This window comes from Rousettus aegyptiacus, unplaced genomic scaffold, assembly GCF_014176215.1.
Source record: "Rousettus aegyptiacus isolate mRouAeg1 unplaced genomic scaffold, mRouAeg1.p scaffold_m13_p_2, whole genome shotgun sequence".
NCBI classification, from domain to species: domain Eukaryota; kingdom Metazoa; phylum Chordata; class Mammalia; order Chiroptera; family Pteropodidae; genus Rousettus; species Rousettus aegyptiacus.
The window spans coordinates 71,211,346-71,238,480 of NW_023416295.1; the positions used below are offsets into that span (position 1 = coordinate 71,211,346).

The window sequence follows — 27,135 nt, forward strand, 5'->3', positions numbered from 1 at the left end:
TTTCATTTAATGACCAATTCTTTCAACAAATTCAAGCAAACCCAAAACATTATATAATATCATTATTGGATTGTACTTAACAAGATGACACAAATATTTTATCTTTTTTTGTGTATGGTTTGTCAAACATTGTTATAATTTTAAAGATTCAGAATTTTAAAAATGCTTTCTTGACACATAAACTTAAAATTTATGAATGCACATTTATGGAATATTTAACTTTAGTTGATATATAATAAAATTTATTATAAAATTATATTTACTATAATTATATTCTACCACTTGATTTTAATATTTTGCCATAGGTGGAAATATATAGTTTTATAAATGGGATGCTCAATGTATATCTGTTCTTTAACCGATTCAATAATCAGCTAAAATACTGCTGTGTTATGAAATTATCTTTTATTTTCTCAGCAAGTTATTTTTTTTACCTTACCTTTCTTTGCTCTAAATAATACCTCTTAATTTTTTTTACCATTTACTTGATTTTATTTGCATTATTTATTGAATATTAGCATTTTTTCAAGTATCATGCTTCAAAAGCTGGAGGTAGACATTATGAATCTAAGATGAATGAAAATCAGTTTTAAGCTACTAGTTTAAAATATGATCTGTGTGATACTCTGCATTAAATATTCCTATAGAGATAAGCACAAGTTATAATGTGAGCAACAAGAAAGATAATGACCTATACTTGGATAGTCAAGATGCTTCCTAGAGGAGGAATGCATGAATATTAATGTCTGAATAATAATTTCTCAGGTAAAGTGGTACAGAAGAAATTACATTAGAAAAGATATAGAGATAACGGATGTATGTACAGGATGTATGATGGATGGATGTACAGGGAGTGAGGATGACTACAAACAGGGTGGTACTGCTAGAGTTATACCTGATTCAGAAAGGTTTGCTATATATAAATACACACACACACACTTATACACACACATATATATTTATTTAGGGCAAATACTCAAATTACGTTATTCATATATATATGTGTGTGTGTGTGTATATATATATTTACCCTAAAATAAGTACACACACACACACACACACACACACACACACACACACACATATATATTTAGGGTAAATATTCAGATTATTTTATTTATCAAAGAAGTTTGGAAGCTACTGTTCTCAATCATAGGTGGCCTTGTATGGCTTCTTAGGAATCTGAACTTCATGCTAGGGTCACAAGAAATCAAGGAACATGAACGATTGTAAGCAAGAAGATCTGATTTGCATTTTAGCTGTTACTTTAATACTGGCGAGAATGGGTTTCAGAGAATAAAATTATGAAAAGGAGACCATTCAGAAAGTGTTGCAGTCATTCAGAAGAGAAATGGTAAGGACTGGAATGAAAGTGTTATATGCATATTAAAAAAAAGGCAAAATTAAAAATTGCAGGATTTAGTAATTGATTGGATTAATAGAAAGGTAAACAGATGCAGAAGGAATCACGGGTAACTATTAGGTTTTTAGTTTGGGTAATAAAAAATATGTTCCTCCTATCAGTTGAGAGAGACCACAAGCAAACAAACAGATTTAGGGGAGCTTTGAAGAATTTCTCTTCTGACATGTTGAATTTTATTTTATTTTTTTAAAATCTAATGTGGTAATCATCATCTTGTTCTCTGCATTATGGGTCTGTTTCTGTTTTGTTTTGTTTTTAGATTTCACATATAAGTGAAATCATACAGTATCTGTCTTTTTCTGTCTTACTTTACTTTTATTTGACTTACTTTAATTAACATAATTCCTTCTGGGTCCATTCATGTTGTTGAAAGTGGAAAAATTTTATTCTTTTTTATGTACATACATATATGCACATACATGTGTGTATATGTTTGTGTATGTGTTTATAGGGATGCATATCTTTTTAAATTACTGGGTTTTTTTCTCCTACAGATTAATACCCAGAAGTGGAACTGCTGGGTCATATGGTCTATTTTTAATTGTTTTGAGGACTGCACCTATTTACAATCTAACCAACAGTATATGAGAGTTCCTTTCCTTTAAATCTTTGCTAGCACTTGTTATTTGTTGATTTTTTGATAATAGTCATCCTAACTGTTGTGAGATAATGTCTTATTGTGGTTTTGTTTTGCATTTCCCTGATGATTGGTGATGTTGAGCATCTTTTCAGATGTCTGTCAGCCATCTGTATGTCCTCTTTGGAGAAATATCTATTCAGGTCCTCTGAACCATTTTTTAATTAGATTGTTTATTCTCTAGCTATTAAATTTTATAACTTCCTTATATATATTAGATATTGAATCCTTACTGGATGTATTGTAGATGAATAACTTCTCCCATCAGTAGGTTGCATTTTCATTTTGTTGGTGATTTCCTTTGCTGTGCAAAAACTTTTCAGTTTGATATAGTCTCATCTATTTATTTTTTCTTTTGTTGCACTTGCCTGAGGAGACATATCCAAGAAGTCTTAATTCTAAGGCCTACGTCAAAGAGTTACTGCCTATGTTTTTTTCTAGAAGTTTCAGGTCTTATATTTAAGACTTTAACCCACTTTGAGTTAATTTTTGTATATGATATAAAACGTGGTCCAATTACATTTTTTTAAAAATATTTACCTGTCCAATTTTCCAAACAACTCTTTTTAAAGAGACTGTTTTTACCTTATTGTATATCCTTGTCTCCTTTGTTGTAGATTAGTTGAGCATATAAGTGAGAATTTATCTCTGGGCTCTTTATTCTACTACATTGATCTACATATTTTTTTTTTTTATTATTGTCCCAATAGAATATTTTTTTGATTATGTAGCTTTACAGTATAGGTTGAAATTGGGGAGCATGATAACTCCCACTTCATTCTTTTTCAAGGTTCCCTGGGCTATTTACAGTCTTACGTGTTTCCATATAAATTTTAGAATAAGTCGCTCTAGTTCTGAGAAGAATGCCATTAGTATTTCAATAGGGATTGCATTGAATTTGTATATTGCTTTAAGTAGTTAGGACATTTTAACAATTTTAATCCTTCTAATCCATTAGCATGACATATTTTTCCATTTATTTGTATTCTCTTCAGTGTCTTCATTGTTTTCAGAGTATTGGTCTTTCATCTTTTGTGTTAAATTCATTATTAGGTATTTAATGCTTTTTGTTACAACAGTAAATGTGATTTTCTTAATTTACCCTTATAATCATCATTGGTGTACAGAAAACAACAGATTTCTGTGTATTTATTTTGTTTCCTGCAAATTTACTACATTCATTTATTAATTGTAGTAGTTTTTTAGGGGAGTCCGGGCTTTTCTAAATATAGTATGATCTCATACGCAAATAGTGTGTCACTTTCTTTCTGATGACTTCTTTTTTCTTTTTCTTCTCTGATTGCTGTGGCTAGGACTCTTGATATTGTTTTGAATAGAAATGGTGATAGTAGACTTTTTTTTTTTTTTGTACCTGATATTAGAGGAAAGGCTTCTAGCTTTGTATCATTGAACATATATTAGCTGTGGATCTGACATAGTGGCCTTTGTTATATTAAGGTATGATCCTTCTATACCAACCTTGCTGAGAGTTTTTAATCCTAGAAGAGTGCTACATTTTGTCAAATCTTTTTTTCTGCATCTATTGAGATAATCATATAATTTGTACTCTTCATTTTGTTAATGCGATGTATCACATTGATTTATGAATGTCAAACTATCCTTACGTCCTGAAATAAATCCCACTTGGTCATGGTGTATAAGCCTTTTAACATTCTGTTGAATCTAGTTTTCTACTATTTGGTTGAGAATTTTTGCATCTATATTTATCAAGAATATTAGCCTATAATTCCTTTTTTTGTAATGTCTCTGGTTTTTAACATCAGGGTAATGCTGGCTTCATAGAATGAATTTGAGAGTATTCCATACTCATTATTTTTTTTAAAAAATGGTCAGAAAAAGAGATACTAATTCTTCTATAAATATTTGGTAAAATTCACCTGTGAAGCCTTCTGGTCCTGGACTTTTATTTGTTGGAAATTTCCTCCCCACCCCCCCTCCCCTGCCCCCTGCCCTTTAGTGCTTCAGTTTTATTTCTAGTAATCAATCTGTTTAGATTTTTTACTTCTTGGTTTAGTCTTGGAAGGTTATTTGCTTCTAGAAATGTATGCATTTCTTCTACATTGTCAATTTTTTTGGTGTAAAATGTTCATTAATGATCCTTTAAATTTTTTTTTGCTATTGGTGGTAACTTTTCTTTCACTTATAATTTTGGTTTTTGTTTTTTTTAACTTTCTCTTTTTCTTCTCAATGAATTTTGCTAAATTTCAAATTTGTTTATTTTTTCAAATAACCAGTTCTTACTTTCATTGACCTTTTCTATTGTTTTTAAAATTTTTGTTTATTTCCACTCTCATCTTATTTCTTTCCTTCTGTTTACTTTAGGTTTTGTTTATTCTTCTTTTTCTAGTTTCATTAGGTTTAACGTTAAAATGTTTATTTGAAATTTTTTTTTTTAATTAGGTCTGTATTGCTATGAACTTCCTTCTTAGAACTACATTAGCTGTATCCCATAAATTTTGAAAAGTTGTGTTTTCGCTTTCAGTTGTCTTAAAGTAGGTTTGGTTTTGATTTTTTTGTTTGATTTTTTTCTTTGATCTACTGGTTGTTTAGTGGCATGTTGTTTAGTCTCTACGTTTTTTTTCTCATCTTTCCGTATTTGATTTCTAGTTCTATGTTTTTGTGATCAGAAAAGGTGCCTGATATAATTTTTCTTCTTAATTTCTTGAAGCTTGTTTTGTGGCTTAATAAGTGATCTATCCTGCAGAATGTTCCACATGCACTTGAAAAAAACTGTCTATTCAGCATTTTGAGGATGAAATGTTTTAAAATATCTGTTCAATTTATTTGATCTAATGTGACATTTAAGGCCATTATCTCCTTATTAATTTTCCCTCTGCATGAGTTATCCACTAATGTGAGTGAGGTATTAAAATACTCTGCTATTATTGTATTACTACGAATTTCTCTCCTTATGTACATTAATATTTACTTCATATGCTTAGGTGCTTCTATGGTTTGGTGTATAGATATTTGTGACATGCTGACTTTGAACTTTTTGATGGCAAACCTTCCTATAATGTACTTCCAATATAGGTCAAGAAATGCTGCGACTTACTCTAAAATGATAGGTGATATATATGACTACAAAATACTTACAAGAATGTGGGTGATTGATTATCTGGGAAGATTGAAAAAGACTTCTTTGTCATATTTGTATCCCCTATAATACATACAGCTCTCAATTAAAAAAATATGGATTTACATTGTTTTTTATTTTTATCAGAAATTTGTTCACCAAAAGAATCATTGTCCCTGTCCCCCCTGAAAGACCAAGTAGAGCACAGTTATTTACTGTTTTATTATCATGTTACCTATGATCCAATCATAGTAAAGTCAAATTAAAAAATAGTCATAAGATTTGTATCTATCTGTCACCTATGAATTAAATGATATACATAGAAATTTAAGAGACCATTGAGAACATAATTTTTATTGGTTCTTTAATAAAGTTAATAACTTTTTCTTATCCTATTTTTAAAAATTTGTCATGCTCTTAAGTATATGATAAACACTGACAATTTCAATTTCAAGTCCATTTTAGAGCAAATTTTCTGTGAAAATTTTAATATTAAATTTAATTTTTTCTTCCTGAAATGTGGGATTCTGCTATTCATGCAAACAAATGTTAACTTTTATATATGTGTGTGTGTGTGTGTGTGTGTGTGTATAATGTATGTATAACTGATGTGTTAATTTTATTTTATTATTTTTTAAATTTTGTTTTATTATTAATTTCAAGTAATGTTAACTTTTGCTATGAAGAAAATTATAGACAATGTCTTTGGAAATATATAGAAGTGTTTGATTAAGATATTTTCTATATCTTTTGTTATTCTTTTGGATGAGATTAATTAAAATTAGATTGCTTTCATTTTGCAAAGGAAATACCAAAATATTTTCTTTAGTTTTTTTTTTTTTTTCTATAGAAGCATTTTTAAACTTTGTTAATCATACTTAGAACATTAAGACTTTCCAGATTTTTTTTGGTAGCATTTGCAGAACCACTTTTGGTCACAAATACAGAGTTAGGAATATGCATCAAATTCAGAATGCATAATAATATTTATACTGAATCTTTTCCACCTAAAAACAAGGCTGGTGCTGTGATGGAGTACAGAATGAGAATCTACAAAAAATCAAAAAGAAAAGAAAAACAAAAACAAAACTGTAACATATTTCTTATTTTCCCAGAGGCTACATTTTCTTTTGCTGGAATACTTTATAAATACATATTAAAAAGTAAGGCAACAACTCCAAACAGTCCAAGCTGTTTGCTCAACTCTCTTCCCAATTACATTCACAATCCTGGCAATCAATTTCATAGTTGTACTGTTTAGTGTTTCTCTTTCTAATTAAAAAATGATCCAAAAGAATGTTTTCTGATATTCTTTTGTGTATGTGTATTCAGTGATGAATCCAAAAGAATGTTTTCTGACATTCTTTTGGTATGTGTATTCAGTGATGAATCCAACTAATACTGATTGGGTACTAAATCCTAGGATGTCCCAGTCAAGACAATGATTTGGATTTACCATAAACTCACGCATGAAATTCCCTTCCTTACAATGGTTATCACCTCTTCTCTTTCACTCTTAACTTTAAAATTAAAGAAGTGTGAGGACTACCTGGTTACTTGAAAGATGTTCACTTCGGTAAACAAAACTTTTATCAGGGACCTATATAATTCAAGTCCACATTCCATGTGTACATTTAACTCACAAAGATGTGCAAAGAAAAAGATGTTGAATTACAGTTACGTTACTCAGAGAAGGATATTATACCAACTAGTATAGGAATGACAGTCTCTTTTTTCTCCATTAATATAATTAACAGCTTAGCAGAAAGACAAGCTAACTTTAAGATTGTTCACATTTGAAAATGATTTTATACTCTCTGCTAATGATAAATAAGAAACTTCCAATAATAGACTTTTAACAGCAATCTCATCAGCAGATCTCTGAAGACAGCTCTTTTATATATATATACATATTTTTTAAAAGTTTAGAACAATGATTATGTTTGCAAATTCTGAGAAGTCCATCAACTGTCCACACTTTGAATTGAAGTCTTTATTTTTATTTTTATTTTCTTTACTCAGAGACAGTTATATACAGTGCTGTTGTGATAATGAAACAAATGTGAAATCTGCTATAAAGCTACACGATACAGAAAACTCTTGCTTCATCTTCTACCATGTATTTGTGACTCCACAGGTTGATAATACTGTTGTTATTACTTTTGTTAAGTTGGAATTATCCCATAACATCTAAGACTTCTCTTTAACTCCAGATCCTCCAGTTTTTTTTCTCACAATTCGCCATGCTCCTTTTCTTTCTTTTCCCTCTGATTTGTATGTAGCTGTCAGCTCATCATACATGGTGCTTGTTATTTCCATAAACACCTTCAACATATTGTGGATTAACGCCATGATAGCCCAATTCCAATGTTCTTTTGAAATCCTATAGAGACTGGAAAACACGATCAGAAAGATGATATTAGGGTTTTCTTCTATAGAATTCATGATGTATTTATTATTCTAATAACAGAGTACCCTTTTTGCCACCTGAAAATAAAGTCTATATACACATTTGGCAATTTGTTTAACAAAGGTTTTTGAATTTTAACAAATTGTGAAAGTTCAGTCACATCCAGTATTTCTTCCAGCTCCCCAAGCAACATGACCTCATTTTGACTTTATGTTTTAGTTCAAAATTTTATTAACCTCCATATAACTGGTTCTGTGAGTGAAGGATCTTTCTCCAGAAATTGTACTATACAATATGCCAGCTAGTCATGAAAGAGTGATAAGCTCTTGATAATGTGTAAAGGAATAAACACTTTCACTAGAAACTGTTTTTGTTCTGCCTTAAGAGGTAGAACAAAGCGATCGGTAATACTTCCTAATATTCCCAGCAGCCGTCCGGCTACACCATTGAAGTACTCTGTTTCATAAACAAACCTTAGAAAAAAATCGTGTTAATCTGCTTTTAGATGAATTCTCTAAGACAAAGAAACTTGTCATAAATTCTGTGTAAAACTTTTTAAGTCATCGTACTCCCAGGGGTCTTTGCTATAAAGTAGCTCCCAAAGCTGTAATTCAAATTTCTGATCTATGTATTAATTTGGCAATGCTAGGTTGGGATTTTTGGCTTTCCAAAAATTGTATGAAAAATGTATATATAAGCTGTAAGTATGGCCATGATGCCCTAATGGTAGGTTCAAGTTCATCTTCTTCTGGATCCGATCCATTGCTCTCACTGCCAGAGAGAGAGTTCTGAATATACTGTTAGATACCATTCTAACTACTTGAGGGTAAGTTTGCTCTGTCAAACAGCCTCTGCTTATTGTAATGTGGTCTGCCAGTTCATTAAGAGTGGAGCTCTTATATTCTTTCATTTTAAGATTGGATAGCGTGTCAGTGAAGTTGAAAATGACACAGCACTGCTGATGTTTCTTTAGGAACGATCCAGGGAGCTCTGAGGACATATGTCTTTCAGCAGTAGCAGAGGTGTTAACTTAATAGGCTCGCCTTGAGATCTAAACTGTGAGGAACCTCGCGACTTCTGTCTAGCTTTTATGGCAGACTTCCGAGAAAATCCATCTACAGAATGCACTTATGGAGGAATAGTTGGTGCTGAGGGCATAGCGATCATTACTTGGAGCTTCTGAGGAAGAATCCGGAAGACGATCTGTGGCTTTAAGGAGTGGAAGACGGTCCAGATGACCGCAGAGGGGACGGGAGGGTTGCGAGAGGGGACTTGGTGGAGCGAAGTCCCGCCCATCTCATCAAATCAGCACCAACCTCATTGCGAACTGCCGGTGGCTCCTCCCTCACATTCCCTGCAGTGACCCCTCTACTCCTTGTCCTGGACCTGGCAGTCTGTGTCGATGTCATTTTTCTCTCTAGTTTTAAATTTGAAAAGCTGGTAGCATGTCAAGCTAAAACCATGTTAAAACTTCAAAAACATATTCTGAAATATTAAATAATTTGCCCTTGTTATAGAACCATTAAATGGTAGAGCTGAGATTTTAACTCAGGAAAACCAGAGCGTAGTATCTAAGCCTCTAGTTATTATGCTACATTCTTCTCTTCATAAACTTATTAAGTAACTTATTTTCTTTTTTACCAGGGATGATGATTTTTTTTTAAAAGTTGAACATATTTGCTGAGAAAACCTCTGTTTTTAAGGTGTGTACTCCATCTTTGTCCGATCTGCTAATTTAAGACATTACATAGAAACCAAGCATTTGAGGAACAAGATTTCTGTCCTTTATTCAAAAATAAAATAGAATGGCAGTGTTTTCTGAAGCAGATTGATGGTTTCCTGAATAAATGTCTGAGTAGGTGTCCCCTGAAGATATATCTTTTCAACATGCTGTCTCAGTTTTACAACTTAGCTTTGGAAGTTCAAAACAGAATAAATTAAAACATTTTCTCCCTGGAGCCACTATCAGTCCTCTTCTAATCTGAAGAAGATGAGAGTGTGACAGCACATTTTTATTCTCGTATGCTAACTGAAAGTCAAAATTACGCATATAGGACTGTGAGAACTAACTTAATGCATATGTAAAACAGCACAGGGCAATTGCTTTGTATAGGAAAAAAAAAACAGTGAATGCTTAAGAAAATGTGAAATATTTTTTTGTTATCCTAAGAGGAAACATTTCAAAAACTGAAAACGAAATTGCTTTTATAAAAAGTATGTTTAATGCAAATTTCATTCAGGACACAAAAGCTAGATAGACATATATTTCTTATTTGATAAATCAGTAATTAAAAGAGAATGTATATCACCCAAGGTTTCATAATGTTGTACCTTAGGGGGATTAAGATATCTAAAACTTTTGAAGTCTGCAGATTGTATTTTGTTTACTCACAAGGATGGAGTTCTTAGTGATTTGTTGCTCTAAGAAAATTGTCCATTAGCATTTGTATTGATTTGCCTTTCTCAAAATGAAAGAAACAAATGTAATTCATTAGCACTTTATTATTGACTCCCTTTTAATATGGAATTTAAAATATTTGGCCTTCATTAACCTGCAAAATGTTTTTTAAAAAGCTTTAAAAGTTGGAAATGGATAAAAAAATACAATTTAATTCTTATCATACCCAGTCATCTGATGGATTCAGAACTAGCTGTCATCACAGTTTTTGCTCACCACATTTCCTGAAGTATTCTTGTTGACCCTCCCTCCTATTATGAAGATGATCATACTTATTAAACTGGTTCTTTTTCTGAACTAAGTTTCCATGAACTATATTGTGCATCTCTTAATCCAAATGCAACCCAGTCTTTTAGGACTAGCCAGAGTCAAATTTCTTCAGTGAAATCTTTCCTGATGACCTTGACTGACTTAGCTGTCTTCTTGATTTCTATAACTTTCATAGTCTGCTCCAGAGATTTTGATTGGTGTGCCATGGCACAGAGTGTGCCAAAAGTGAGACATGATTGGAAAGTAACAGCTGCATCAGTAGTACCAAATCTTTTTTTTTTTTATTGTACAACCTACTAGTTAAAGATTTAACTTAAAATATGTGTTTGTTTATTATTTTATTAGTAAATTATTTGCTGACAAGGAATATGTATTATTTTAACTATTATGATTTAATACATTATAAAATATACACCCAAATAAGACTCTTAAAGGTCGAAGAACAAAAAAATAGAAGCCATTATTTTAACATCTTCTTTCATTGTCTTCAATTTTCTTCATTTTCCTTGACATTCCCTATGGTGTGTATACCCAACTTTGATGTCACTTGTCTATAACATGTAATTTGATATGTTAAAATTATGCAAATATTATTTTATTCATATATATATAATCTTGTTCTAAAAATATATTATGTAGCTTCCAAAAATGCAATAATTGCAATAAAGTGAATAATTAAGACGGAGAATATGAGTGCTAAGAGAAAAATTAGGGAAGAAAAGCTAACATGAAACTAGAGATCAAATACACATTGTAAAATTATATATTTTTGCTAGAAGTTAGGAGTAAATTTATACTGTCATTTACCTAATTTAGTTAACTAATTTTAGTTTTAATTTAACTAATAACCAAAGAGAAATGTGATCAGTTTCAAGACTTACAATGTCTCCATAATTTCAAAGAAAAAAAGAAACTCAAGCGAGGAATACATACCTGTTGCATAGGACGCATTTATAGTTCAATAAAAATTAGCTTATCAGGACTGGAAAATGAACAAAGCAAAGTAATCTGTCTGAGAGCTGCCTTTGGCTTGATTTGGGCACAGATTGAAGAACAGTGATTTCTAACAGATCTCTAACCAGTGGCATATCAGAATCAATTGAAGAAAAAACTTTTTAATTTTTTTTTCAAGTTAAAATCTTCCACCAACTGGAGGGAATGAAATCCCCAAACCTGATATTCTTGAGACTATGGTTAGAGAGGGTTTCTTTTTGAGTAATCAGAAAAAGGAAGAAATAGTACATTGAGATAAAAGAAGAGGAGATGAGAGGTCAGGAGAGGAGCTGGGGACATGGTATGAATGAGGCTAGGACACCATATGAAGCTTCCACCAAAAAAATCACTTTTTTTTTGTGGGTGAGACCAGAACATCTTTTATTAATAAGGATATCTAATTTTCAGTTTGAAGTTTTTATGTCATTATAATAATTCTCCCTATCTTATGCTTCCATAAATTCTATTGCATTGTTTTTATTTCACATTTGTATGAATAGTTGTGCCTGTGAGTGTGGTTGGGAGAAAAAGATGTAGATTAGAGAAAAGAACTAACTTTGATATCTGGATTCAAATGACACAGAACAGGAATAAAATATTCTATTGAGATGCATGATGACTGGAAAATGTAGGAGTAATATGAGAAAGTCTCTTTCCAAAATTTAGAGAAGGTAAATTTTGCAAGTAAAAGATAAGGTTTGAATTAGAGTTAACTGTCATATCTGTCAAAGTTTTAGAATAAAAATTAGTTTGAATTTAGCTAAGCTAGAGGAATTAATGAATGGAATGTCCTTAAGGTAGCCTTTGTAAATGTAGAAGCAATTATATTTCTGCAACTGTTAAGGTCACTGCTGATAAATGATAATAAAAACCATGGAGAATTCTTACATTTCTAATCTCAGAAGAAAGGTGTCTGCAACCAACTCATCTAAAAGTGGTATTAAATATTTAAAGTCTAAGTAAAAGTTAGTGGTTGGAGGAGTGGCGGGGAGAGGGAGATTGTTCTTCCTAAACTCAATGATCAAAGTTGAAATTACATTCTGTATAAAGTATCAGTACTATGAGTTTATGTTGACAGCCAAGCCTTATTTGTATAGAACATCAAAAGCTAAAAATATGACAGAATCTTAACAACTTTCTCTAAATGGTAATAAAGAGTACACTAATTGATAGTAGTTTAGCAGCCATAGATAAAACATCCTCTAGAACCCAAGCCCAAACTTTATTAAAAAATAGGAACAAACTTCATATAAAATTTCCCATAAGTTAACATATACTGAGCATAATTATTTCTACTTTTAAAGTATGGGGTAGAATGTAATGGGTCCCAAACAATAGAAACAAAGAAATTTGATAAAAAAATTAAGCTAAATAAATTTGTAAATTTTAGTACACACAATTTGGAGCTGTCAAGTAATTATTCGTGTTGTGTATCTAATTTGGACTTTCTTATTATATGTAAGCTATGAGAATGTTTTACCAAAACTTATTACTAAATATTCTTGTTTTCTACAAAATTTATACAATCGTCTTAGTTTATAAACCTGGACAAAGTAAGTCTCCTAGAATAGCATTCCCCACCCCCTGGTCTGTAAACCAGTACTAGTCTGTGTCCTGTCAGGAACTAGGCCACACAGCAAGAGATGAGCAGCAGGAAAGTGAGCAAGCTAAGTTTCATTTGTATTTACAGCCACTCCCCAGTGATAGCATCACCACATCAGGTCCACCTCAGATCATCAGGCTTGAGATGCTCATAGGAACACCATTCCCTGGTGCCAAAAAGGTTGGGTACCATTGTTTAGATGTCAACAGGTTCTGAGCTTCTATGTTCTCATTGACAAAATTATTATCTTAGTAGCTAAATACTAGAATCTATCCTCATTACCAGTTCTAATGACCACACTCAGATCCTTCCAGAAGAATTTGTTTCTGTCAGAGCCTTTTGTTTTTAAGATAAAAGAAAATTTATAGTACGATTTCTCTCTAATAAATTGTGAGGTAACTTCTAATTTTTGTAGCCTCACCAACTGTGCCAATAATTTTTTTTGCTATCCACTAGTCTTTCTCACACTAGGTGCTAAATTCAAACTATAGCCACAATTAGATTTAGTGTGATAAAACTGTTTTTAAATAACCAGCAATATATTGATTTAAAAAATTGAAGAAACTTCTCCCTCAAGCACCAGTTACAAATTTTTAAAAAAATATATATGTTTTTTAGAGCACTTAAATTTCTCTTACTCTTCTCATATGCCTTATATTTCCTGTAAAGTAAGGTTAGCAGATGGATATGGCTAAGCCAAAGATAAAATAGAAGTGTGATTACTTCTCCCTCATTCCCTTCCTTCCTGCCTTCCCTCTTTTATTTTTTTTTATAGCTCCTTTTAATCCAACAGTTAAAACTTCCCAAACTCCTCCCTCTTTACAAATTTTGTCTTATACACATAGTATTTGCTCTTATTTACATAATAATAACAACAATAATAATAGAATACAGGAATATTTATAATCTTTAGATATTCTCAGAGTTGTTTGGATTTAATTACTTTTACCAGAGTTGTGGTTATGTTTGTGATTTTTATTTTTCTTCCCAGAATCCCTAACAAACCATAGACTAAAGTTTGGCATTGCGTAATAACTACTTTAAGATGTATATATATCTTGTATAAATATATTACAGTATTTATAAAAGATCCATCAAAAAAAGCCAGTATATTGGGATTTTTGCCTCTCAGACCTACTCAGAACTGATGAAGAAAGAAAAAAAAAATCCTAGTCATTGGCGAGGAAGCTGAAATAATAAACTCATCTTTACTGTTTAATAATAGCACATTCTAAAGCAATGTGTTAGTTGAAATCAGTCATTTGCCCCTTATATCTAATAGTAAACACTATTAACCAATGTACATAAATGTGTTGCATCCGTTCCTGAAAACAGAATCTTTATAAAATTTTGTCTGTACTAAAGCTACAGGCCTCTGTACTAGAAAGATCTTCATCCATACTAGGTCTAAATGGTTAAATCAGCCAGATACGAAAGAAATGGTGGAGCTCAACAATAGCTGTGGAAAGTCTGTATAGTAGACTCTTAATTAGGAGAAAATTATTTGAGATAATTAATGTATTAATATAAGCATTACCTACTAAAGCTATTCTACCTCTGGTATGTATTCCACAGAAATGATAGCATATGTTTACTTTAGGATGTAAACAAGAATGTTCATATTATTAATTGACAGAAATGGAACACAACCTGAATGTTCAAAATTGATACATAGTTTTGGTATTTCCACACCATGGAAAAGCAAGGTGCATGCAAAAAAAAAAAAAAAGAAGAAGAAGGAGGAGGAAGAGGAGGAGGTGGTGGAGGAGGAGAAGGAGGAGAAGAGGGAAGAAGAAGAAGAAGAAGAAGAAGAAGAAGAAGAAGAAGAAGAAGAAGAAGAAGAAGAAGAAGAAGAAGAAGAAGAAGGAGCTAGTTAAAATGAGCAGGAAATTGAGAAAAAAAAGGAAAAAAAGACTGAATAACAGCTAAAACTGGACTATAAGATAATTTTTTTCTCTTTAGTTTTAAGAAAAAATAAATCTTAGCATTAGAACAGTGTTGAAAGAGACCCTAAAAATTAACTAAATTCTAAATTCTATCCCTCACTCCCTATTTTATTTATTTACTTATTATGTATTATTTATTATATATTTATTGTATTTATTATATATTATATTTATATTCATACATGAAGAAAGCGAAGCCAGAGGAGACAAGGTAACTTTATGAAAGTCTCATGATAAATGGTAAGATAATGCTAAGAACCCAGTCATATACTCTTTGCACTCATCTGCTACTTTTCTAGTGTGCTGACGATTGTTTCATAGAGAAAAGCGTAGTAACCATATACATTACATTTTATCTGGTTGTTTTTTCATGCTTGTATGGTGTTTTCTAAAATAGCATGTATATTTAGGCCAGGAGACATGATTTTAAATTTTCTGGGACCTAGCAGCCCAAAATAACATGGAATTTAGTATATTCATAGCAGGCAGTCACTAAGTGCCCGTTAATTAATCATAAGAAAACAGACACCTAGAGTGAAAGTACTCTAAGAGATTTATGTATGTAAAGCACTCAACAGTAATAAATCTATGGAGAAAAATAGATTTAGTAGGGGGAATAGAGCATGAAAAGGGAATAATTTTTATAGAATAGCCAGGAAAATTTTCAGAAAGAAGGGGAATATTTAAGCTAAGAGAGAGCTGTGCAGGTAGATACCTGAGGTAGGGGTGGGAGAAACATTCCAAATAAAAGAAAGAAATAATATAAAGAGATTTAGACTAAACAGGATTTGGTTTGTTTTAGGAAGAGGAAAGTCTGTATTATTATTAGGAAGAGGAAAGTCTGATAGATGAGTGAGGGGGAGAGTGGAAGGATATCAGGTGAGAGAGGGTTGAGGATGTAGGTAGATTATGAAGGTCACGGGAAGGAACTTTAATTTTACCTTGGATGAGATGGGAAATAATTAGGGAGCTTTAAGTGGATGAGAGAGAATTTATCCTATTTATTTTTTTTAAAAGATAACAATGACCTCTAAGTGGATAAAAGACTCATGAGGAAAGGAGATTACTGAGGCAGAAGTGGAAGATGGGCGATAAGTTAGAAGCTATTACAGTAATTCAGACAAAAGGTAATAGTAGCTTGGATTACATTACAAGTAGTAGAGAGTGCTAGAGGTGGTTCGGTGATAGATACGGTTTGAAAGAAAAAAAAATACTTAACAATAGATTGAACATGAGAGTATTTGGTTATGGATTAGATGTGAAGTGTGAGAAAAAGTAGCTAAGAACAATATGAGGTTTATAGCCCAAGAAACAAAGGATGGAGGTCCTATCCATTATACCACGTGGCTTGGGAAATTGCCATGTAGAAGACTAAGAGAAGAATGTTTCAAGAAGAAACTCAGAATTTGTCTTTCGTATATCAAGATTTCAGAGAACAAGATACAGAGAACGAACTGGTGATTACCAGAGAGGAGGGAGTTTCGAGAATTGGATGAAAGAGGTGAAGGGATGAAGAAGTACAAGTTAGTTGTTACAAAACCGTCACTGGGATTTAGAGTATAGCATAAAGTATATAGTATGTAATGGTTGTGTCTAGTGTCAGATGAGTGTGAGAGCAATCAAGGGGGATAACTTCATAAGTTATATAAATGTCTAACAGTTTTACTGCATACCTGAAACTAATATAAAATAATAATAATAAAAAAGATTGCCCTTTCTACATACAAGTGGAGATACAAAGTAGGCTGTTGGACATAGAGATCTAATGTTTGGAGAAAACCTGGTATATAACGCTTAATACATACACAAGAATAATACTTATTTTTATTGATTGATTCACTCTTTTGATAATGAAAATATGTTAAATGATACTTTTATGAAACTGGAAAATCAAACAAATCCTTGCTTTTCAACTGTATACTTGAAAATGATATCTTTGCTTCAAACAATTGTGTATCTGACTTGCTGAGAATGGGAAATATTTGGAATCATTTCTCAAATAAATAAAGTAATTTAGATCATATTTTATTTAAAACAGAATCCCAAAATTTACTGATACATGGTTTATTATATATTTTTTTCTTTATTTTCATAGTCTGTCACTGTGCCAGAGGGAAATTAAATTGGTCTTAAAGGATTTATTCTTCAAATGGCCATGTAGGTCACAACACAAAAACTTACTTGGTAGAAAATTTATTATTTAATAATTTGTCCCCAGTGTCTGTATTTAAAATCATTGGTCTATAATTACTACCCTTTATGCATATGCAAGCAATATATTTCATTTATAATCTTTAGATGTATTTTTCATTCAAATATTTTTAAAAAAACACTGCTACTTAAAAATGCTGATAGCATAGAGCCATTCCTCAAGCATTTTAAAGACCCTTTGTACAATGAAAGATTGAAAAATAATCTAAGGGTTTTGTAGTTGACATTCGGGAAACTAGTACTTCAGAAGGCATAATTGGATGATAAGGCATTTTTAAGGCTTTATGCATTTTGAATAACATTATGCTTAAAACACCCTCGATGTAGTTGAAATGTCCTTGTTTCTTTCCATTCTCTCTCTACTTTAAGACTTTGTTGCATTATCTTCAGTAGGATTTTCTTTATATATAGAGGATGCAGACACAGGTATAGGTGTGAAAAGAAAAATTGTGGTTCAAAATAACATGGTTTGATACCAAGTTGGCAAATTCATGGGGGATAAATATTTATTAAATTAAAGTAAGTAGAAAAATGAAAACAAAATTAATGAAGAATGGGCTAGGTCATTTAAAAATTACTTAAAATTTTTTTCACCAGGTTCTTTTCTGTTTTAATATTTTTTTTATTATTTGTATTAATAAATTATCCTGAAGAATACTTAATACTCTAGCACAACCAGGATATTTACCCCCTAAATACAGATGCAATGTGATTCTAATATTTCTATTAGTATCTTTTATAGCATGTGTGTATTTTTTTTTTTCTTTCTGTCTTAACCTTAGAAAATGATACTATCTACTGGACAGACATGGGCTTCAATAAAATTAGCAGAGCTAAAAGAGATCAGACTTGGAAAGAAGATATCATTACCAATGGCTTGGGAAGAGTGGAAGGGATAGCTATTGACTGGATTGCTGGTATAACCCATGGCTTTTTCTGTTTTTGTTTCACATCTATTTTAAGGGCTTAATCTGCTTCAGAAAAATTCTGTTTCTGATTCATAGCAACTTTTTTTTTTTTTGTGGGTGTTTACTTCTAGCCACAGGGGTAAATAGTCTCTTTTGCTTTTGGCTTCATTCTTTCTAATGCTTTTGAGCCTTTGGATAAGTGTTTTTATGTAGAAGCAGATTATGTAATGTAAACTTTGCCCAAATCTCCTGAGAGCTCCAGGAGGCAGGCAAACAAAAATGTTAGTTCTCTTTTGCCTGAAGTCTGTAGAAAGTTAAAATAGATTCCTTCTCAAGGTGAGAGAAGTTTCAACTTATTTTTCACATATAAAGGCATCATTATATGGTTTAAATGACAGATGTGTGAGATTTAGGAAGTATTTGAATATTTATTTATTTACAGTTTGGTTCTTAGGGAATGCACACATTAAAAAAGAATATAGGAAGTAAATGCTTTCTTGAGAGTTATATGAATGCTCAGAAAATTAATTTTAGCCATAATTAATAAATAATTTTCTTTCTCACAACTATATTATAAACACATCTGTATTTCTCCTAGGTAACATATATTGGACAGACCATGGTTTCAACTTAATTGAAGTTGCAAGACTCAATGGCTCTTTCCGTTATGTAATTATTTCCCAAGGCCTGGATCAACCCAGATCTATAGCTGTGCACCCAGAGAAAGGGTAACTTTAAGATTTACATATATCTTTTGAGTTTTAAGTGAGTTTTCTTAAGTTTCATTTTTAAAAATTTAGACAATTATATTAATATTTATTTTTGATTGTAATGTGTGAAACAAAACTCAACAATATCTTACCTAAACCACAGAAAAAGTTTATAGTCACTTGGTCATGTAAATTTTAGTGGAGATTTGATGGGATTGTATTTATTATGCAGTTTTTTAATGTATATATAAATCCGAATTACCATATCAGCATGTTTCTAGTTTCTCAATTTAAAGTTCTCCCCTAGAACTGTTTACATAATAGATACTGAATTACTTGCTGAGTGAATGAAATAACCATATGTTAGCCAACCTTATTCTTTAATATCACTAAAGCTTTATTGTCCATTTATGTCTATGATTGCCAAATCAACATGTTCATCCCAAACTTCTTTGATTTCTCCTTGAGTTCCAGATAAGTATGTTTGTTTTCTTGACATTTTCATTTTTCCATTTGGATTTTTTATGGGCACCCAAACTGTACATATCAAAAATTAAAATGGATTCAATATGCCAAAAAAATTTGCTGATTTTTTTCTTCTTAATATTATTGAGCTATTATTCTCCATCTTTACAACCTCTACCCTAATTAAATGTGCTCTTATTTTACACATATCCCACTGCAATAACTTTTCAATTGATCTCCTAACTTCACCGAAATCTAAAGTTGGCTTTTTTTTTAAGTTTTATTTTAATGTATATCTGCTTAAAACCTCTCAAGAGATTCCCATTGACTGTTGTTTAAAATTCAGAATTTCTGTTGTGACCCTTCCTAATCAGGCCCTCTGTAAATTTGCAGTCTCAAATTTCTGCTACTCTCCCTTTGCTGTATCTCTTGTCTTATAATCTTCCACTCTCAGCCTTTAAACAACCTCTTCCCTTTACCTGCAATGCTTTCTTTCCTACATTTACCTTGCTAAAGTTTATTTTTCCTTCCTTGGATTTTCAAACAGATTAGATTGTTCTGTTATATAACACCAAAATACCCATGCTTTCATTTTTTTTTTTTATAAATTCTGTGTACTAATATATGTTTATTTATTTATTATATTTGCTTAATAGCTCTATTTTTCACTGGACTGGATAATGCCTCTGTTCTTCACTAAAACTCTATGAGAGAAGAGCCATGTGTGTTTGGTTTATTTCTCTATCCCCAGAGTTTAGTACACTGGCTAGTAAGGAGTAAGATGTTGACCAATAACCATGGAGTTGTACCATTATAAAACCTTATATTATTCTACTGTTTTGTTTTGTTTTGTTTTGTTTTGTTTTTTTTTTTTGCATTGCTGGTATGACAGAGTTTTTATTTGATTTTTGTTTGTTTGTTTTTAAAGGAGGGAGGATAGGATAAGACACCTTTTTCTTATTAAGTTGTATTGTTTTATTTCAGAAGAGAAAGTTCTTATTGTTAATCCCTTTATTTTTCTTTAACTAGAAATAAACTACAGGTACAACTTTAGATCAGTCAATAGCCAAATAAAAGAATTATCTTGACAAGTTTTGTTTCATCACCTGGGCTTGGGTAAGATCCCAGACCAAATACTATATACTAGATATCTGAACAAATTCAATTTTTATTATGAGAGATCTTGAGAATAAATTTCAGAGAGACACTATGAGGAAGAATAAAACCAACTCCCTTCGTTGGTCTTTTTCAACAGTCATCCCAGTTTACTCTCCTTAGTTCTTTTTCTCTTTGACATCTTAATGTTGGAATTCCCTGGGGCTCAATCTTTGGTGTTTTTCTTTTCTTCATTTAGTAATCTCATTCCACTTAAATGTTAAAGATTCTAAATATATACATATATATGCCTAGATCAGACCACACTCCTGAACTCTAGATTTTTATGTTCAACTGCTTATTCCACATTTTTATTTAGAGATTTGTCGTGAATTTTAATTCTTCAGGTAATTACAACAATATCTGACATTCACATGCTCTTACAATGTGACATTTATGTTTTTCAAAAAAGACAAGTGGAATGCCTTTTTTATACACTTGAGTTTGTTTGTGCTCATGACTATTATAAGAGTGATATTATGTAATTTCTGAGGCTATATCATAAAAGAAGATAAAACATCTACCTGATCCTCTCGGGATGCTCTTAGAAGCCAGCCACTCTGCTGTGAGGAAGCCAAGCAGCCCCATGAAGAAGTCACATGTAGGTGTTCCAACTGACATCCCTAGTTATGGTCTCAGCTACCAGCTAGCACCAAGTGCTAGACATGTTGAGTTACTCTGTTCTCCAGCCATATGTCATCCCTGCCCTATTGTCGTAACAGTTGATGTGAAAAAGAGCTAAGTTTATGTAGAGCTTTGACCAAATTGCTAATTTAAAAGCTAATAAATTAATGTTATTTTAAGCCCCTAAATTTTGATTGGTTTGTTAAAGAGCGGCAGCTAACTGGAACAAAATCCATCAGAAATTTTAACTTTAAAAGATCCATAACTAAACTGAATCTTTTTTCTGTAATTATGACTTCTCCATTGGATAATGCCAGTTATGTTATTTCATTTGCTAGGACAAAACACTTGGCATCATCTTTGGTGTTTCTCTTCCATACTGTGTATCCAGTATACCAAGAATTCTGTTAGCTTTGGCTTCAGAATACATTCATACATTACCGACTTCTCAGAATTTTCATTGCAACCCTCCTAGCCTGAGTTGTTATTACATTTTTCAACATTTCTGGATTATAGGGTACCATCGTCTACCCTTGCAGTCCTACAGTCCATTCTTCATGTAGTGGCTCACTAATTATTCTGGAATGTAAGTCGCTGCTACTTCTTTGCTCAAAATTTAACAGTGGGTCTTTTTTCACTCTCTTTAAAAACTCTCAACAAACCTACAGTGGTATTATTTTCTCTATTTAACAGATAAGGAAATTGAGTCAGCAATTTTACATATATTACTCTGTCACCATGCTGGTATGTGGGAGAGTTAAGTATTGCTAAACCCTAAAGACTGTGTGTGTATGTATATTTTACATATTACATATATATATATTTACCATTAAACAGTATAGAAATGGATAATCAAAAATATCAAGCATATATAAAACCAGTTTTAATAGTTTCAGGACAAAATCATAATGAAAAATTTAAAAGTTAGAACTATACGCAAAGAGAGAATAAACAATAATGAGAAATGGTGATTGAGAAAAATTAGGAGAGAAGGTTTATAAAAGCATTTTGAGTTGACTCTGACTTGTCCCAGTACAGACTCTTGCCTATCACCATGTGCCCATGGATTCATGCCACCACATATTAAGACAGGAAGGGAAACTGTAATTTCATTTAATTCCAAGAATAAAACATATGACTCAATTAAATATGTCCATATAATACCCATAAACTTGAAAATAAAAAATGTCCTCTTCTAATGTGATGGTATTTTAAAACTCTCTTTTTAAATTATAATTTATAATCAAGCAATAAGTCATTATTGCCTCAATAGAGAAAATCTGGTCAGTCGCTGGGCTATGAGTAATTATTCTAGTGGTAGGGACAAGTAAAATATGAATGTTATGAAATTCCACATATACATAAAAATAGGTTTATTTCTAATAAAAAATGTCTTTCCTTCATATTTGTAATAAGTCCAATACTTTATTTGTATTTCAGAGTACCTCTGTGTCTGCCTTTTATAGATTCAATTTAATATGCCTCTTACTGAAATTTGTTAATCTATAGTTTTCTTTTTCATTTCTTCCTGAAACCTAGTATATACTCTCTAGTTATTCCAGACCTTCTTTTCCTTAAATATATTTTATATCTCTATAGCTATCGTAGTACATAACTAATTGCTCTCTGTGATGGATGAGAACATCAGGCAAAGGAACCACAGATAATTCATTTTTTGTCCATTTATTCAATGAGCATTTATTGAGTATTACACACTGTGAAACAGGTCATTCCAGTACATCTCCATTTTCTGCTCAGCCATTAATTCAGTATATTTGACAAAACAGGACTACTTACCATGTGCAAAACCCTGGTTGGGCACTGTGAAGTATAATATAAATAAGATGCTGCTTCTGTCTACAGTGCATTTTCTGTTTAAACAAGTATAAAATTTCTGTTAAAGAATAGTCTCATCCTGTAAATTAAGACTCCTTAATCCTTATAAGATTATATTGGATTTTAAAAGAAGAGATAGCATATAATTTGAGTAGGTAGTAAAAGTGAGGGTAGTAGCAGCAGCAATGGTGGTGATTGCTAGAGGCTTTACAGAGGAGACTTGAAGGAGAAGTGTTTCTGAGATGGAGCAGGGATGTATTTTATGAAGAAAAAATAGAATAATCAAAAAATCAGCAAAGCAAAGTCCATTGATAAAAGTATAAGTACATAACATAGATGTAGGGAAGAGTAGGTGATGTAGCTAGAAGATAAGTTGGAGCCATAAAATAGGCAATAAGGACACCTTTTCCAGTTTACCAAGTGAAATCTAACCTTGTCCTGGACCCTCTCTCCTAAGCTTAGCCCCTCACGCCAAACAATCCACATAAGCAAAGATCAGAAGTGTAATATGAGCTTATAGAAGTTGTAGCATTCTTTAAATTAGGGAATTCTTTGAATTTTTCTTTAATCATCTCAAGGAGAGTATTGGGAAAAGTGGGAGGTTCTTTCTCTGCCCTCAAAATAAGTAATGGAGAGAGCTAGAAGCAAATATGTAAGGGGAAGGCTAAGTAAAATAAATAGGAGAGAGTACTAAATAAAAAAATTGTGTCGCCCTCTGGAGTCCACACTCCAGAAGGAGTCAGATTAGAGTTGGAGAGAGGTAAGAAAATTTTAAAATAGATGTGAGATTTAAGTTTGAATTTAGAAAGATCTAGTCTTCTATGCCTGAAAATTAATCTTAACAATGATTCTGGGTTTTTTTGTTTGTTTGTTTTGTTTTTTTAATTAAAATTGTCTTGGAAGCCATGGATTCTTCCTGAGACAACAAATTCTAGAGGAGATATTGAGTAGAGTATAAATGGAATCATAAGTTAAATAAATATAAGGTTGCTTTCTACTTATTCCAACAGAGTTCCAACCCTGTAATAAACCATGGTAGTGGGAGAGACTACCAAAGAAAGAGTATAGAAAAAACGAAGTCTAAGGACATAAAGAGATTAGGAGGGATAAAAGCAGAGAACAAAACATGCAGTTGGTGATTAGGATCCTATTGTTAATTTTTATTGATTTCAGAAAATTGGCAAGGACAGAAGCCAAATATACAAAATTAATAAGTGAAAGATAATTAGAAAATGGAGCTAACATACCTAGACTATAGTGACATAAACTTGGCCAAGAAAGAGAAACAGGGAAAAATAGAAGGTATGTTGACAAGATCATAGAGTGTGGAGGAAGTTTTTCTTAGAATGGAAGTCCGGGGTACTGTACATATTCATAGGCAGAGAGGAAACTGGAAGAAAGGACAAGGGAGAAAAGGCACATAAAGAGACAAATCGGGGAGTGCTGAATGAATCTTGTCAAGGAAGAAATAATAGGATGGAACAAGAATAATAAGGAACAGAAAGCAGATAGACAAGAGTTACGTCTTATAGCAGGTATCCCAGAAATTGGTGATATTGGAATAGAGCATTTTTACTGGTAACAAAGATTCGTTCGTGCCCTTGCTAATGTAAGGCAAAGGAAAAAGAGAGATATAGGTTCCTGGAACAGTCAAAGATGAGGAACTATAAGCTGAGATGTTCACAGAATCATCGACATGAGCCATAAAAGTTCCTAAGAATGTGGAAGGAGAAGATGACAGAGTTCTCAGAGAGTAGCAAAGCAATTAAATAAATTTGTTAGTTAATTGTGATACAGTGATGATGTGGTGGTATGGGAAAATGAAATGTGTGAATTCACACTGTGAACATTTTGAAATAAGTGAATTTAACCTCAGAGAAAGTTTTTGCTTGCTAACATCTATTTTTCCACTTTTATTCTGGACACAATGGCATCTATTTTCTCAAGCAACTAATGCAATGAGTATTATTTTCTAATCTATCATCTTTAACTTATTCTTTTCAATCATGTCTTTCCCTTTGCTTTCAGATAGGCTGAGATCTCTCTTATTTGAAAAGAAAAAGAAAATACCAATGTCTTATTTCTCCACACATGCTTACTTCCCAACTTCCTATACCCATTATTTCTTCATTGAACTTCTGAAAAGAGTTTTTAGCTCCTGTTGGTTCTAGAAATTTTTAAATTTATCCATAGCCAAAAACAAAGATTTTTTTTTTCAGATTTCACACCATTTGTCTTCTCTTTGACATTTTTCTCCATTGATTTTCCATTCAAGGATTTATTTTCTCTGTTAACTTCTTTAACTCTGAGTTTTCTTTTTCTTTTTAACTTTTAAATTTATTTTATTTTATTTTATTTTTACTTTAATCACTGCATTATATTTCTTTACTAATCATGGAATCTCTTTTTATGTTATTATAGTTCCTTTGTCCTGACAAGATTGAAATGTACGTTAGATTTTTCATAGTTTCTCATCACCTTTTTTCATCTGTCACTAAATCCTGCCATTTCTTTTCTTCAGATATCTCTTAGGTTTTACACTTCCTCTATTGCAACTATGAGCTCAGCACTGACTCAGCTGGAGGGTCTCAGTAAAGATTTTTGATTTCTTAATTTTTTGTCTCAAAAGTAAGATTTATATTTTATAAAAAATGAACAAATCTTTGACATATATAGCAATATTTTAAACACTATTTACCTCTATACTCTCATTCTTTCTACAAACACTTCTTAAGCATTAAATGGGTAGATATTTTTCAGGATTTATAGTTAATAATTTATATACCTTTTAAAATATTAAGCATATTTTCAGGAAATGTTTATTACTGCTTGGAAATATTAGTGATATGTTTCTCCCAATTTGTTATTCATATGTTTACTGACTTGAATTTAGTGGGGGACGTGAGGGAAAGCCTTAAAAATGACCGGTCTGTACATATTGTCCAAATATTGTTTTCCAAGTAATATTACATAGACATTTAAGTGTCAAAATTCATATAATAAAAATGAAGTACAGCATTTTAATTTGAATATTCTATTTGAGGTTAAAACAGGCAGGTGATATTACCAAGGGAAAAGGATCATAATGGAGTAAATTAACTGAATCCATAATATAAATGTGCCTTGGAAAGTGGACATGAAGGCTATTTTTGAACAATGGAAATGAGGTCTTTTAAAGTGTAGCCAAATGCAAAACAGAAAACATGACTTTAGTTCAGCTTGAAAAATTAGGGATTTTTTTCCCATTGATTTTTTTGGTAAGGTATCATTTCCTTTTAAAAAATTAAAATGTAATAATTTCCTTTATGTTAAAACATCATTTTCTACTTATAACAAAAATGTGATATATAGGAAGTCACATTATGATACTAGTAAAGTTGGTTAACTTCCCATGGAATATGATCTCTAAGTGAAGCACACATATTCTGTATTTTTTTTTTTAAACACCAGGATTTACATTGCCTTTCTTAATTTAGCTTTATATTGGTATGACTGTAAATAAGTTGCTAAAAAGTATTTCTTTCCAATGCAGAGATTTAGCTTGGCACAGTATGTTGGTGTTCAACAAGTACATATTGTCAAATGGTCTTTAATTGTGTGTATATATATATATATATATATATATATATATATATATATGGTTTCATAATGTACTCAAAGATATATAGAAGGTCTTGAATGACAGTTTAGCATCTGTTGAAATAGAAAAAGTATACCATAGTCTAACACAATCTCTTAGAGTTTATTTTACATCTTAAGGCTTGGTAATACATATAAAAAAGAAATAGAATTAAATTTGATTTGCAATGAAAATAATAGTAGAATCTGGGTGCTAGTACAGAATATTAAGATACCATGATGGTCAAATAATTTGGGAATACTACAGTAATGTCCCAGATCATAACCACCTCTCTCTAGATGTGTCTGAGTGAGGCACATAAACAGATTATAAAAACAAATGAAAGAAAAGGTTAAGCTGTTTTTTACTAGAAATTTTTTCAAAAATTCTACTCCAGGCATCATTCTTTCAAAGATAGTAAGGTACTACTCATCTAGTCTTTTTTATTGTGCTGTAATCTTATTCCTGGACCTCTAAACATAAAACTTGGATCTTATCTCTTCCTCTGAAAGGAGAATGGACTAGAAATGGTCAAGATGCTCTGGGCTATAATTGTAGCTATGTGGTTGTTGAAAAAGAAAGGCCAGAAAGTTCATCCCCTCTCCAAAACCATGTTGAATGGAAACCAGAGATAGCCACACACAAATGTAAGACTCTTCACTAATTTCTCAAGCAATCTGACCAATAGGAACAGTAAAAGGGTGAAACAGAAGTTTGAAAGATTTCTCTATTTGCTTATAGAATTTGCCTCTGTTTGTTTCAATGTTGAA

The 27,135-nt window shown here is 31.6% G+C and overlaps 1 protein-coding gene and 1 pseudogene across 4 annotated transcripts in view; one reads left to right on the top strand and one right to left on the bottom strand.

Annotated features, from left to right (window-relative positions):
• The window catches only part of LRP1B (LDL receptor related protein 1B), a 1,622,137-nt gene that overhangs the window by 1,203,303 nt on the left and 391,699 nt on the right, over positions 1–27,135 (top strand). For all 4 annotated transcript variants that reach the window (XM_036236560.1, XM_036236558.1, XM_036236559.1 and 1 more), the window contains exons 36-37: positions 17,831–17,965; positions 18,555–18,684. In XM_036236560.1, coding sequence (XP_036092453.1) covers positions 17,831–17,965; positions 18,555–18,684 — 265 coding nt within the window. The remainder of the gene's footprint in view (positions 1–17,830; positions 17,966–18,554; positions 18,685–27,135) is intronic.
• LOC107505930 lies at positions 6,630–10,127 on the bottom strand (annotated as a pseudogene).